The 15,769-nt window shown below is 30.5% G+C and overlaps 1 protein-coding gene across 1 annotated transcript in view; it reads right to left on the minus strand.

Moving 5' to 3' along the window:
- Positions 1-2,809: 2,809 nt before the first annotated feature.
- Positions 2,810-15,769, minus strand: part of LOC117182625 — a 17,324-nt gene continuing 4,364 nt past the window's right edge. Inside the window, exons 6-9 of the mRNA XM_033375726.1 lie at positions 8,859-9,052; positions 8,742-8,801; positions 2,936-3,261; positions 2,810-2,815 (exon numbers count right to left, since the gene is read on the minus strand). Of these exons, the coding sequence (XP_033231617.1) occupies positions 2,810-2,815; positions 2,936-3,261; positions 8,742-8,801; positions 8,859-9,052 (586 nt within the window). The remainder of the gene's footprint in view (positions 2,816-2,935; positions 3,262-8,741; positions 8,802-8,858; positions 9,053-15,769) is intronic.

Here is a 15,769-nt window from a genome sequence, read left to right on the forward strand (position 1 = left end):
ACTCCGACCTTCCGTACCGCATCTATGCTTATAATATCTTTGACTGTATATTGTTTTTCATTAAATATGCAGAATTAAGAGCCACATTTTATTTTAATGATAGACAATTATTTGATATTTAAAAAAGTTAATTAACCGGAAAGCCGCCCTACCGATAGAAATCTCTGAGTTTTCTCTAACGAAATAGCCTGGACCATTTGAGACTATAAGCAGAGTCGATTTGAAACAATTTAGTCTGAGAGATAGTCTCGAGAGATTTGGGTCATTTTCAAGGTCCTTTTAAGAGTGTCGCGACGGTAATATAATGTTCCTTTTGTATTCGTCACGTACCGGTCGGGCAGAGTTATTTACAGTAGTTGGCCGTCGCTAACCCGACTCTCCCTTTTTAAATTTCTCTTCAAATTATTAACACATTTTTTTTTAATTTAATGAATTTTCTCATTTTACTTATCTATAATTATAACTTATGTGCTAATATGCCATTTTCTAGTTGAATTAAAAAATGTTGTCTTTTTTGGCGTATCTCATTCCATTTACGAGAAACGTCGTATTAAGCTTAACAAAGGACCCTTGAGTGTCGGCTACTTTATTGATATAACCCCTTTGCTTGTTATATATGATCGAATTCATATTTCAACTTCAGCCGCTCTGCTTTTTATTTATGATCTTATTTCTATTTCAATTTCGAAAAGGACATTTTAAAGCCTTTAAGACATTTAAAAGAACTACCTGGACCACGAACGTTTAAAGGCCGATTTCACCAACTGTGATTAAATTTGAAACAATGATTAACTTTGTTTAATCAGCACATTGCGTTCCACCAACTTTTAAACCATGATTGAAGAAGCCTAATCGTCGATTAACTTAATCGGCCATTTTTGGCTGGTTAGCGAGTTAACAAGAATTAACGGGAATCAACATGACCTCAAAGTTGAATTTCAAGTGTAGTGTGACAGGATAGTGTGAAATATGGATGGAATTTATAACAATATTTTATCTTCATCTGATGATGAAGATGACTTTGGATATGAGATACCGCCCCGAACATTTAAAGAACGAATCAATTATTTTGAATCTTTAGTTGATTTGGATTTCACTATTGCGATTTCGTTTATCGAAAAAGTACGTTGAAGCGCTGCTTGTCGAAATTGAATACGATTTGCTACGTGCTACACGAAGGTAGGTATAGCAGGTATAATTTTTAAAACAGTTTGTGTATTTATTCACAATATTCTCAAACTCGAATTCAGAAACCGTGCTTTTGAGCTTCGAATACAACTCCTCCTTCCTCTGCGTACAATGCAACTGACTTTTTTTTTTTAATTCTCCTGGAGATTTCTCTGGAGTTATTAGAAGCAGTGTTCACAGAATTGTGCTTTGATCACTGCAGCTATTTCCAGTTTATCTCGTCAAGTTATAAAATTACCAACAATCCTAGAATAAATAACAGCTACACAAGTGGATTTTTATGCAATATCTTTTTTCCCAGAGTTATTCCGACATTAGATTGAACGCACGTTAAAATTCAATCTTTCGGTAAGTAATAATAGTTTATTTTACTTTTTGAGGTTCATAATTTATCTGGAATCTTTAAAGTGATTTTTTTACTGTAATTTGCAGGTGGAGATAATGCAGAAGTGTTTCGGAATAAGAAAGGCTACTTTTCTATAAATGTTGAGGCCACTTGAAATTCACAAGTATTGTTGCACGCTGGCCGGGAGCAGCTCATGATTCGTCGGTTTTCCGAAACTCTAGACTACGTGCTCGATTGGAAGCTGGAGTTGTTGGTGATGGATTACTCTTGGCAGATAAAGGTTGTGCATTAAAGCCACATCTCATAACCCCATTGCAGATTTTAATTTTCAGAGACAGGAATGCGTTTTTCGGTAGAGCATGTCCATCCTGTGAGCTGTTTTACATCATAAAGCACGTGACGCTGCTGAGCCAATGCCTCCTGATGATCAAATTTTAAATGTACAGTGAGATGTCATTTTGAATGTAGGTGTACATACTCGCGGAGATGTGGAGCCTGATGACGATCATACATGCGTACTTCTACTTTATTTTGAAAGGTGAACACCAATTTCATACTTTATAATTTCGCCTATTATTTCCAATTTACAGCTAATTTTTTTCAGACTACTACGATGACAAGAACTTAATATTTACCCTTAAACCGAATATGGATTTCTGAGAAATAATTTTTGTGCGACTGCATTTTTCAGAATCAAGCATAGTAAATACATATGTTAAGATCATTAATAAACCGTAAAACTTGCATTGAGATGCATGTAATAATATAATAAATAAAATAAATAATAATATATAATAAATAATAAATAAAATAAATAATAAAATATAAGAAGAAAAAAATTATAGTAATACTGTCCAGAGTTGCAGGGAGAAATGTTTTAAGATAAATTCATAATATAAATTAATTTTCTATATTTTATTAAGTCAGTTTATTCATAATAACATAATAACATTATCACATATGCAGATTGAAATAATGTTTAAAACATTGAAAATTATTTCATCGCACCATTGCACACTGAACAGCCGTCGTACTTAGATCTATGAAAAAGAAATGAAAAACCAAGAATTGTACATAATTAAAACAGATTGAAAAAATTTCTCTTGCTTTCAGAAATAATGTTCAAAGATTTGAAGATTATTTCAATCTTGCACCTGTAATTTAAGATGCAATTTCTTTGGTCATAATAAAATTATCACAGATGCAGATGGCAATAATGTTCAAAACATTGTACATTATTTCATCGCACCATTGCACACTGTACGCCCGCCGTACTTAAATCTATGGAATAAAATGAAATATACAAAAAACAATTTTAGAAGCAGGAAATCAATTATTTTCTACTTGCTTACGCAAAATTGCAATTTTTAATTCCTGCTGAATTCGAATATTTTTTAAAACCTCCTTCTCCAGTTTAGCTTTTTTCTCAGCTTCTCTTTTTAATACGTTGATGTACTTTAATTCTGCTTGAATTAGGGCTTCAACTTCCTCAAAGCGTTTTCTATATCTTTCGTTGCTTGTCTTTTTTATTTTTCGCCCAAGCACAATCTTGTTCAAGCGAACCTGCTCCCTTTGTGCAGTAATAGCTGCTGCGTATTGTTGTAGTCTGAAGAAGTTCCTCCTTGAATCTTTGTAGTAGAGCAAATCTGCAACGCAGGACTTTTCTTTGTCTTCAGAATTGTTGAATTCCAGTGGGACCACTCCTTCTGATCGAGGATGTTCAGTGCCTGAAAGAAATTCATATGAGTATGAAAATAATTATACAATATTATGTTAGGGTAGTCCAAAAATGCATTGCGATTTTTTTTCACGCTTGAGGGCAAGACACCCCCTAAAAAGTTGCTATTTTCAGAGAAAGAAAATCCGTAATCTATTTTATTTCGAAATTCATAGATTAACACGTACCACGGGGCACTTCAAAATCCCATTTAATTAACATGGGGATATTTTGAATTTTTGAAAAATTCAACTCATATTCCAAGGTTTCATCGAAACATGTCAAGCGAAATAAAAGCATACTAGTAACTTTTATTTCCAACCCACTCTTACCCTCCCTGCAGCGCCCCAAATATGACCCAAAAAATAAAAAAAAACTACATTTTTACGTTTTATTGTTACTTTTTAGTCATTTCCGTCGTCTTTTTCATACAAATAATTACTAATGGACAATTTGAATATTCACCATGATTTTTTAAACAATTTTTAATTGCCTTGAAAATGTTAATTATTTAAAAAATCATTTATTCCTAACAAACGTAAAAAACAATTATATTTTCTGATTTAAATTCAATATTTTGTCATTTTTTGGAGTAGTATATTTTTCTAAAAACATTATGTAAATGTTTGAATAATTATTTATGTCTACTTTTAAAACTTCTAAAAATTAAACCATATTTCACGTTTTTCAAATTGGTGTCCAATGATACTGTCTGTTATATAATTACATAATTTTGATACATTTCTTCTAATGTTCGACACATTTTTATTTGCTTAAACAATTTTTATTTTGTCAGGCAGTTATTTTGCGCTAACTAAAAAAAATGAAATAGAACACATACAATTAACTACGATTTTTAAAGTATTTTTGGAAAAGTAATGATTTAAACAAATTATATTTGTTTAAAGTAATAAACAATGGTTCGTGTATTCTTTCTGTACACTACACAATCAGAAACATAATTAAATGTGTTCTATTTTATTCATTTTTTCAGTTATCGAAAAAACTGCTTGAGAAAATAAATATTGTTTAAACAAATAGAGATTTATTAAACATTAAAAGAAATATATCAAAACTATGTAATTATTCAGCAAAACGTCGCATAGGATTCTAATTTGAAAAGAAATTTGAGGTCTCCGGCTTAATTTTTAGAAATTTTGAAGAGACAATAAATATTTGTTTCAATAATTACATAATGTTTTTAGAAAAATGTATTACTTCAAACAATGACTAACAATTACATTTCAATAAGAAAATACAATTATTCTTTACATTTTTTGGGAATAAATACTTTTTTAAATAATTTACATTTGTTTAAAAAATCATGGGAAATATTCAAATTGTCAATTAGTAATTATTTGTATGAAAAAAGGATGGAAATCGCTAAAAAGTATGGGTTGGAAAGAAATGTTAATAGTATGGTTTTATTTCGTAGACACACCTCTTCAATCCCTAAATATTCCGGCACGTTTCGACGAAACCCGGGAACATAAGTTCAATTTTTCGAAAATTCAAAATTTCCCCATATTAATTTAATGGGATTTTGAAGTGCCCGGTTGCACGTGTTAATATTCGAATTTCGAAAAAAATTACGGATTCTCTTTCTCCGGGAATTAAAATTTTGGACCACTCTAATATTATATGATACAGTATCGGTCAATATAGTCAAATTTTCCCTAACCGTGAACGATTATTCGAAAAATACCATAAAGTCACTTTTTCCTATGCATTTTCCTATGCAAATTAAAAATCATTAAAAATTGAAATTAGAGACATCCTGCCTTTGAATTTTGTTCTTTCTAACATAAAGTTATAAAAATTAGATCAAAAATGAGCACAGGAATTTTGGCCAATTCAATGATATCTCAAGACTTACACAACTTTTAAGATAATTAACATTTAACAATGTTCTTAGGCTCATTTTAACTGTAAATTTCTATAGAATGACGTCAACTCATCAGAATGCTCGTATAATTTTTTTCATGCATCATTAAAATCGAATCATGCGAATTTTTCCAACTTTTTTGTCCCAGCTTAAACTTTTTGCAAATTGTATACAAAAATTACATCATTATTTTTATAATTGAGTGCGATTTTATACAAACTTATCTTTAAAAAAAATATTTAAAAAAATATATATATACCTCAGATTCTTCGATTGTTGGTTGCACAATGGAATTTTCGTCAATTTGAATCTCCTCATAAATCCCTTCAAAGCTTCCCGTCACCTCGTCATTATTCTCTTTCAATATTAAAATAAAAATAATATATTTGAAATTACTACGAATTTCTCAGCAATTACATTTCAATACCTTACAGTGCGTCGCCGTCGTAAGCATTCTCCATTGGCTCTGCCCGTGTAGAAATTATGACCGGATTCGGGCCGGATTCCGGTAGGGTTGCCCTGCTTGTATCCGGAATCTGGTCAGACTGCCCGGTCGGATTCTGGTTGGTTTCATCACACTGCGCTGGTCGGATCCCGGCCGGGTGTACCCAGTCGGCTCTTGGCCGGGTTACCGGATCGGATCCCGGACACAAATAGGGTAACCCTGTCGGAATCCGACCGGTTTTTGACTCGGCTCCTCGATCGCATTTTACTGAAGCCTTTTTACCACAGCGAACATATTCTACCAACTGGTACAGATAAGAATCTTTGTCAGCACTTTTTTCCACCTGTAAAAAGATGTTGGAATTTCAATTTAAGAACTGCATTCATAATAATAAATATATTAACTACAACCATTGATTCAATGTAAGTACTAAAATATAGGTTATGATTCTTAAGTTTCAGTAAGAAATTGCTTTGTAAGAAATTAAAGTTACATTGCATAACAAATTTACCTTAAGCGTAACTTAGTTTGCATAGGTTTTTTTACAAGAGATAAAATGAATTTCAGAGGTTTCACGTGACATCCTAACCTATGAAACCGGTTAAGAGATTGATTTAACATTAACGTTAAAGAATATTAATAATGCTTACTTATTAACAAAATAATTCACTTACTTTTATAAATAATCCGCTCGCTCCAGGAAATTGGATACAATTTTGTGAAATTTAACAAATTTCTTAACGGATAACCTGGCGTCCACCGACGTTTTATTGCGTTTTTAGCAATAAAGACTCCGGAAGTCGCCGAATCGTTATTAGGTGCAAGCATGATAACGTAATTCAAAACCTCGTTCGGAAAAAGTTATTTCTCTTCTTATTACGTTTTTTGCTTATTCAAGATAATATATGAATACATTAAAAATAAGCAAAAATCGTATAAAAAAAAAATAAGTATAATTTCACTGGGAAACTATGTTCGAAAATAAAAAAGAAGTTGGTCAACGATTTCGCAGTCACGGCAAGTCTGGGAACCGCAGAACCAAAAGTGGGAAACCATATAATTAAAATTAGTGTAATTTTTCTTTCATAATTGATAAAAAACACCTAAAACACAAAAAATTGGTCTTTCGCCTGTCAGATATTTACAAACGACCTACTTACGGCAGTCGTTTTTGGATATTTCTTAAGATGTTTTTAAGGTTATGATACTTCTATTATGCACCAGTTTTGGTGCCCGACTTAGAAAATCATACAGTACCATAGGAAAATTGCATAAAAATTACAAAATAAATATGAAAAACACTTTAAACTCATTTTTTCTTCATAGTGTAGAGTCAAGTAGTAAATGAGACTTATTTACTTACGTATTATTTTATTTAATATAGGAGAAAGCGGCAAAATTTACATAATTCAAATTTTAAAAAATTACATAGATATTCAGAAATTATAAAGAATGATAAAAAAATAAATAATGAATACACAAATGAATGCAAAAAATTCCGAAAAAATATATTATTATCGAATTATAAAATTTTCCAAATTTCAAATCACGACAAGATTTTTAATTAATAGAAAATAAAATCCCAAATTTCAAAATATTCAAAACTGAAATTCACCGACTTCAAGACCGACTTTTAAAATAAACGAATTATCAAGTTCCCGACAAATGTTTTAATTCCCAAAATTTAGAATTTTGCAACATAGTTAATTGATTATTAATTTATAAGTAATCAATAGAATTATAAATAAGGCCAACAATTTAATGAATCATCAATTAATAATTTATTAATTATTTTCGGAAATTTTAAATTTCGACAAACTTAAATTACAGAAATAGAAATATTTATGAGAATTTAACAATTCGTTTATTTTATAATTGACAAACAAAGAATATGATAAATTCTTAAATATTTTTTTCTATTGCAATGAAATAACCAACTCTTAAATGTGATGTTTTTCAATCAAAAAGACTTTGTAACGAAGCTGAAATATTTTAACATTTGTATGTTTCCAAATTTAAAAAAATTACCTTGCTCTCTTCTAAATTTACCCAGCAATTTTAAGAACAATTATTTATTTTCTTGAAAAAATTCACAATTATTTTCAGCTCTACTAAATATTTCTTGAATTTACCCGATTTTTGTTTGTTTTCAATTTTCTCTTATGCTTCATTGCTCAAAATAAAAAATTATTTAAAACTTTTACACGAATATAAGGAAAATTCTTCTTGTTTTTTTTTTGTCAGACCTTCTAAGCTTTCTAATTTCTAAAAATTATTCAAATTTTTTCTGCATTTTTTATTTATTCTGCAAGATTTTAAAAGTTGCCCTAAAATCTGTCAGCTTCTTCTTTGACCATTTTTGAAATTTTCTAAAATCTTTTTAAATAATTTCTTCGAATTAATTTTCCGAAATAAAAAGTTATTTTAATTTTTCCTAGGAACCTGAAAAAAGATCTCATTTTCGTGAAACTTTACAAAATTTAGAAGAAAAAAAACTTCACAAGTTCTATTTTTGCTTGAATTTTGCTTGAATGCTTGAAAATCTTTCAAACCCTTTTTAAAAATTAAAAAATCTCCCATGAATTTCAAGAACTTTTTTCACATCCTGACGTAATTCAGTTTACCTAAAAAAATGGTAAAAGTTGAAAAATTAAAAAAAATTATGTCAACGTCTTGTTTATACTTTTAACCCACATTTTAAAATATTTAAAATTTAAAATTATTCTTTTAAAATAAAACCGAAACCATTTCTCTTTAGATCATTTATAATTATTAAAAAGCTTCTAACTCTTTTATTCGGGGTCTTCGGGCACTTTCATACTGGAGCGATAATTAATGGAAATGATTCGATAGAAAAAGAAGAAAAACACTATTAGAAGAATAAACTGTGTCATTTTCGCAATAATTATATAAATAGACTGTTTTCTTGATACATTTTAAAGAGTTTTTTAACGGCTCTACATGATAAAAGGCACCTAACAGTCAAAACAACTAGAACAAAGTTAGTTAGTTCCCACTGGCTAGTCCCGGTGCGAACTCGGTCAGATCCCGGAAGGGCAATTAACACAATAGTATCCCGGTTTGACCCGGTCAGATTCTGGCCAGAAACCTTCTTCTGGTCGGATCAAACCGGGGTATTTCTACACTGGTGCTGTGTTGCCAATTATTTCTTCAACTTGCATTGCAAGAGGAGCTACTTTTAAAGGATTGCTTCCACCACCTGTGGAAAATAGTATAACGATTAATATGTAATATACTAGCAAATAAATAATCTTACAATTTTCTTTACCGGGTTTAAAAGTTTCTTGATGAAAATTGCTGAAATGCTTCCGGGCATTTCGTTTCAGATTGTTCCACAAAACTTTAAATTTGTTGGCGGAACGAAGTTCCGGAGAAATTCCCTTCACGTCGAAATCTTGGGAAATTTTCTCCCAAGCCTGAGCTTTTTGTTTGGTGGTAACAGCATCTGTCCTTTTATTTTCCCCAATATTTTTATATTTTTGAACTATTACGGTAAGCATCTGCTTCTTTGGGTTTGTAAAATTTGCCCCCCTATTTCCTTTTCTACCCGACAAATGTCAATTTTTTGGTTAGAAAGGAACAAATGCGAAAAATGGCCCAAAATCTACACATATACGTAAGTATCTGCACATATTTTCTACTTACGGCAGCTAACTTTTCTGCCACATTAAAAATATATACTTTTTCTCACTATACTCACAAAACTTATATTCTATTTCAACCGATAATTAATTCCTATCCATTTATTTGAAAACGATGCGAATAAACAAAAACACGTCGCCTCGCATCGTTCGTGTGCAATCGAAGTATATTTTTCGCGCAAATACAAGTTTCAAATCTCTCAATCAGAATCACCGTTATACAAGGAACGCGCGAAAATTTAATCATGATTAAAAAGCTGTAATTAAGTCTATTAATGAATATTACGAGTTCACTACAACATCGATTGTGTAAATGAAAATTTCAAACTAAGGGATTTTTTTTAATATTAGGAAATAAGTCTGTCCTTAAAATTTTGCTAAAACAGTATACAATTTTTGAACTTGTTTACACTTTGAAAGAGATAAGAAAAATGAAATACATAATGGACAAAAACTTAGAATATCTTAATTTACGAATAAAGTTTCCGTACAGATGATAAGATTTCTGAAAATATTTTAAATAATTGATATTTGATTTTAAAACACACGAAACAGAATCTAGAAGATTTTAGGACAATTAAAAGATTTTTTAGGAAAACTGAATGATTTGAAAAGATACTTAATAGGTTTAAAAGTTTTAAAAAGTTCTCATTTAATTTAAAATTTGAAAAATTAAAAAATTTTCTATACATTTTTTAAACAATTTTTTTATAATTTTACAAAATTTTGAGTATCCCGAAAAAAATGTTAGAAGTTTTCAAAGAATTTTGAAATAATTAAAATTTTCTGTTAAGATTCCTCTGAAATTTTCTAGAAATCTCGAAGTTTTTAAGGCAATTGTAAAATTGTCATTTTTTACTTTAAAAATTATTGATGAATTTTAGAATTTTCTAACACATTAACAATAGTTAAAAACTTGAATAGTTTTTCAAAAATTTACTTTAAAAAATATTTCTTAAAATCTTCTAAAAGTCCTAAATATCTTTCAAGCTGACTAATTTTTCCTAATATTTTATAAATCCTGCAAAATAAAAAAAAATACATACAAATGGTCTGCATTTTTTCGGCATATGTGAAATCTTCAAAAATATTTTTGAAAGTTTCTACGGAATCTTACGAAAATTATATTTATATAACTTTAAAACGAAACTGATAAGACGTGTTTCCTTCTTGTCAAATCTCGGAATGTGGTTTTACCTTTATAACAAACAGTCATTCCAAACTTGTATTTTTTATTAAAAATTATTGTTATTTCAGAAAAACATCATTTTTCAACTGTTAAACTTTTCCATAGTTTGCTGAAATTAATTTCTCGGAAACTCTCCGCCAGTTCTGCGAACTAGAGGTGCCAAGAATCTGCAAGAATCGAAGATTCCTCTCCACCCTACCAATATCATTTCAACAAATTGGGCAAATTAAAAAAAAAGTCACACTTTGACTTGTCATGTTGTCAAGGCAATACGGTCTTTAAATTTTTATTAGAGATGTTCTCTGGCAATTTCAGACCTTAAAGCGGAATTTAAAGTGTAATTGCTGGAAAGTGTTTTGCTGATGTATTATAACTTTCTTGAATAAAAAAAATTCATTAAAAATTTTCCAATGAATGTTAAAAAATGGTAAAATCTTAGAAAATATAATCATTTTCCAACATTTTTTTAATCCGATTTATTTTTAAATCATTTTACGATCCTTTTAAAAGTTCTGAACCTCCTCAGTATATTTTACAATATGTAAATCAAAATATAAAATCATTTAAAATTGCAATCTTTTCAATTTACAAATTATTCATAAATCTTTCTAAAATTTGTAAACAATCTGATTATCTTTCAAGATAGTTCAAATTTTGGCATTTTTTTTTGTTTAATTTTGAGCACTTGAATCAAGTGTCCGTATAATTTTCAGATTATTCTTTGACAAAATTTTCAACACTTTTAAACCATCTGATTATCTTTTAAAATGAGTCAAATTTTGCGTACATGTGTTCTTTTTTTTTAAACTTTAAAGAAGTTTCCTTAAAATATTTGGAATTTTTTATTTTAAAATGAGTTTCTTTAAAATATTTCATATTTTTCTTTAAAAATGGTTGAAATCTTTTGAAATATTCTCCAACAACTAACGTTTCTACATAAAAAAAAAACATTTTACATTTTTCATCTGTGAAATTTTTCAATTATTAATTTTCAAAACTGATTAACCATGTATTTATCTTTGAAATGTACACTTTTGATCTGTTACATTTTTTAATTATTTATATTTAAAACTGATTGTAAACATTTTTTTCAAATTTTGAAAACCTTCAAGAAGTTTCCTTGCAATACTTAAGATTTTTCTTTAAAAATTTTCCAAATTTTCCATAGCGGCCGCCGCATAGGTTTCAATTCACCATAAGAGAACGTGTTTTCAATATATTTAATTCCTTATTGTAATTGTACCGACAGATACACCGAGCACCGTATTTACCAAGGAGCACGGTGGGGCTAGTGCCCCAGGCCCCAGGGGGCCGAGGGGCCCCTGACCCCAGAAAATTACGTACGTTACAGCAGAATAAAAAAAGTTATTGTTCTGCAACTTCGACAATGAATAGAGGCGGCAGACCAAGGAATCCATGTTGGGAAGAATTATCCTTTCTTTTAAACAAAATGGTAAAAATGTTGCGTTTTCTCAGGGATGCAACCGCGTATTATCGAATACGGCTAAAGAAAGGTTAAAAAACCACAGGTGAATTTGCAAAACCATCCGAACTGCAATTATCTTAAAAATAAAAAAACTAGTCATTCAAGGATTTTCGCTGATTTCAATACTTTTTTCAGAAAAAAGTGCGTTATAATTATGAACGCATCAGAAGAAAACCTGGTGCAATTAGATAAAAGCAGTCAAAATAATAATTCTAAAATCAGTGGTGTCAATTTTGATATTCTTAGTGATATTTTTATGTCAAATGGAGTTCTGATACACAATAATGTAAGTCGGTACACATAAGAATAATTTTAAAAAGTGAGGTTATATTAAGTATGCTCTATCCGAGTCGACCACTTTTATTACGTTTTTTACAGGTTTTTTACGTATAATACATTTTTTACGTGTAATACGTGAGAAACCCCCGAGAAAAAAGCTGTTTCTGAGGAGTATAACGTGAACTTATTAGATGTGTGTAAAACTTTATCCCCCCCCCCATCCCTAACTGCCATAACAAATTTTTGCATTTTTTTCGAAAACTCAAATTTTGATCACACAACGATAATAATGAAATATAAATAAAAATAAAAACAAGACAGTGAAAATATGTCTGCTTCAATACCCATGCATATAATGAATTGTAATAATATAAATTAGTGATGCCGTCCGAGATGAGAAATACCGAACTTTGCTCGCTTTCATCTCGGTCATTCCTCGGTTCCGTCTCGTTTTCCTGAGCCCATTCCTCGGTTTGTCTCGTCTATTTCTTCCTCATCCCGTATCATCCTTACTCGGTCTCGCCTCGGTCTTTCCGAGGAATGGAACAGATGTGCGCTGATGGAGCGGGCAGCTCGCAGGAGCATTCTTTTGCCAGTCTGTCGCGCTAATACTAATTAGCGTTCTTTAATGAATAGTTAAATTCTAAATATGCTAAAAAATTAAATTTTTTCGTCCATTGCTGATTAATTTGATGTCAAACACGACTATTTTGGGATTATTTCACAGATTTAACTTTACTGTACAAGTATATCATTTTTTCCAGTGAAACATTTATTCTGCCAAATATAAGAATAGAATATATGAAATAAAAAAGTTTAAATATAGGTATATTTTCAAGTCATGTAGAGTTTAAAGAATTTAACACTAATTAAATTTTTTATTTTTCGAAGTACAATTTCAAATATATTTGTCGGGACATTTATAAATTCAAATGTGCGTAACTACTTGCACAGTCGTAAGTCGTAAGTGCATAACTAACAGTCGATTTTATAATTAACTCTTGCGAAATTCATGTATCTTTATTTGTATATTCATATATGTATATTTGTATATTCATGTGTATAAACAAACTTTTAATTAGGAAACGAATTATCACTGACAATTTTCCTCTGGGGACCCTTATAACGTTCATATCTGAAAGTATACAGCTGGTATATTTAAAAATTTTCTCTTGCTTAACGTCTCAGGAACAAAATGATCTATAACGAAAGGTTTTTCGTCCTGAGCTAAGGGGCTTCCGATTTATAAAATATTTTATCTTTATAAATGAATATACAAGTATATACATACATGAATTTCGTAGGGCTGAATCATAAAACCCGTTGTGTTATCATATGAGTTTATGTGAGTTTACTGACTTATTTGTTAATTAGTACTTATTATAAATTAAAATTAGACGCTAAAAAAATTTTAAATTCTAATTTAAAATATAAAAGATTAAATTAGTGTTAAATTCGTTAAACTCCAAAGGAATTGAAAATATGCATACCTTTTCAGCTTTCTGTTTCATATATTCTGTTATAATTGGCAGAATATATTAAAAAATATCAAATATATCAAATATCAAATAAAAAATATCAAATATCAAACACGAGCATACATGCTCGTGTTTGATATCAAATTAATCAGTAATGGCCACAAAAATATAATATATAATTATATTTTGACTTTAAGTATACATTAAAGAACGCTGATTAGCATTAGCGCGTCAGAGTGGCAAAAGAATGCTCCGGCGTGAGGGTGGCAAAAGATTGCTCCGAATGCTTTCGCTAGCTGTTCTCTCTGCTAGTGCACATCTGTCGCATTTCTCGGAAAACCCGAGACGAGGAAGAAAACCACGAGACGAGGAAGAATGAGACGAGGCAAAACGAGACGAGAAATACCGAGACAAGCAGATATGTCTTGTCCCGTCTCGTGTCGTTCCTCGGGATTTCTCGCATGGCGTGAACACTAATATAAATTGATTGCAATGATATATTTTTCAGGGTAGCTGAAAATAAAATTTAGAAATAAGGAACAAAAAGATTAAATTATTCATTATAAATAAAATTGTTATTTTATTTGGCAATAACTGAATAAGCAATCCCAGGCCAAGATACAAAAATAAATGTAATATACATTTGATACAATAGTGTTGTACGTAATGTAGAAAAGTTCGCATTTTGGAAAAAATCGAGGGTGAAACACGAGATACGTGATGAGAATGTGTTCGTTAAAGCCGAAGGAGCTTTAACAAAGCATAATTTGCAATCACTGAATTACAGTTTTGTTGATGCTTTAATTTTTATTTTAAAAAAGTTTGTGTAGAAATGTGGGAAGTACAAAGAATGAGCATGCAGCGTGAAGTAAATACATTATCGAGCGCGAAGCCCAAGAACTAAAAGGCGCGCACCCTAGACCATAGACTGCAAGTTTTCAAGTATTTTTGCCGCGAAAATTTAAGCCTAGATCTAAATAAGTAATTCATCATAACAACATTAAAAATGACGAAAAATGCTAAAATTATAATAAAATAACAATTATTATAGTAAACTATAGCAAAATATACTAATATTTTACAATTCCCAAAATAATGAAATATATCCTTTGATCCGAATTCTTAAAATGGAAGTTAATAACTTGTTTTAGAGAAAATGTCGACTAATAACTCGTGCAGAAATCGCCAGGTATCTTCCTGGTTCCAGGCTTGGGCCAGGCCGGGCAGATGGCGTTATATTATTTTGTACATTATCCAATATCCACTATGTCACTTTGTGTGTGCTTAAAATAGTGTCATTTTTTAAAGTCGTAAAATGCCTAAAATAATAAAAAGCCCTTCTAGAGTCAGGAGACATCGAGCAAAAACCACTAATGCATACTTACGTGTGGATTTCGAAAGTGAGTAAATTAATTTTAAATTATAATAAGACGTTAGGCTAGCGTAATTCTAACCTCTAAATAACGATCTTGTAAGTATATTATATGTATGCAGGCCTAAACAATTATTTATGTAATTAAAAAGGATTAAGCACGAAATGATTTTATGTATATTGTGATTGATTGTGTTGAGGATACCACAGATACTTCTGGTAGTGGTTCCATAAATAGTTGCATAAAACAATGAAGTCCTATAAGAAAATGGCTAGGAATCGATATTGAACTAGGGTGAAGCCTGGGCCAGGCGCGGCGATGGAGCCAGGCCCTGCCCAGATTTAGCGTTTCATTCTAGCTTGACCCAGGCTTGATTACCAGGCCAGGGCCTAGTTTTGCTGGGATTGGGCCGGGTTAGGCTCACGACCAAATTTCCACACAGAAAGTAGTAATTTTAATATAAAAATTGAGTTTAAACTTAACAATTACTAAAATAATTAAATACAGCCGATAATTAGTCAAGATTTTGTAATAAATTAAATGAGTTGCCCCCTTTATATTTGTAAGCGAAAATGGAGTCATACTGTTCAAATAAATAAGTTGATCTTGAAACTCCCTTAAGGTACATACAGTCTGTCAAGTTAAAGCGTGGGTGGCTTTACTCGCAGTCGGTAAGGTGTATCGACATGATTTTGGTGTCAAAATATTAAGAAGAGCTCCC

Source organism: Belonocnema kinseyi, chromosome 2 (genome assembly GCF_010883055.1).
Source record: "Belonocnema kinseyi isolate 2016_QV_RU_SX_M_011 chromosome 2, B_treatae_v1, whole genome shotgun sequence".
NCBI classification, from domain to species: Eukaryota; Metazoa; Arthropoda; class Insecta; order Hymenoptera; family Cynipidae; genus Belonocnema; species Belonocnema kinseyi.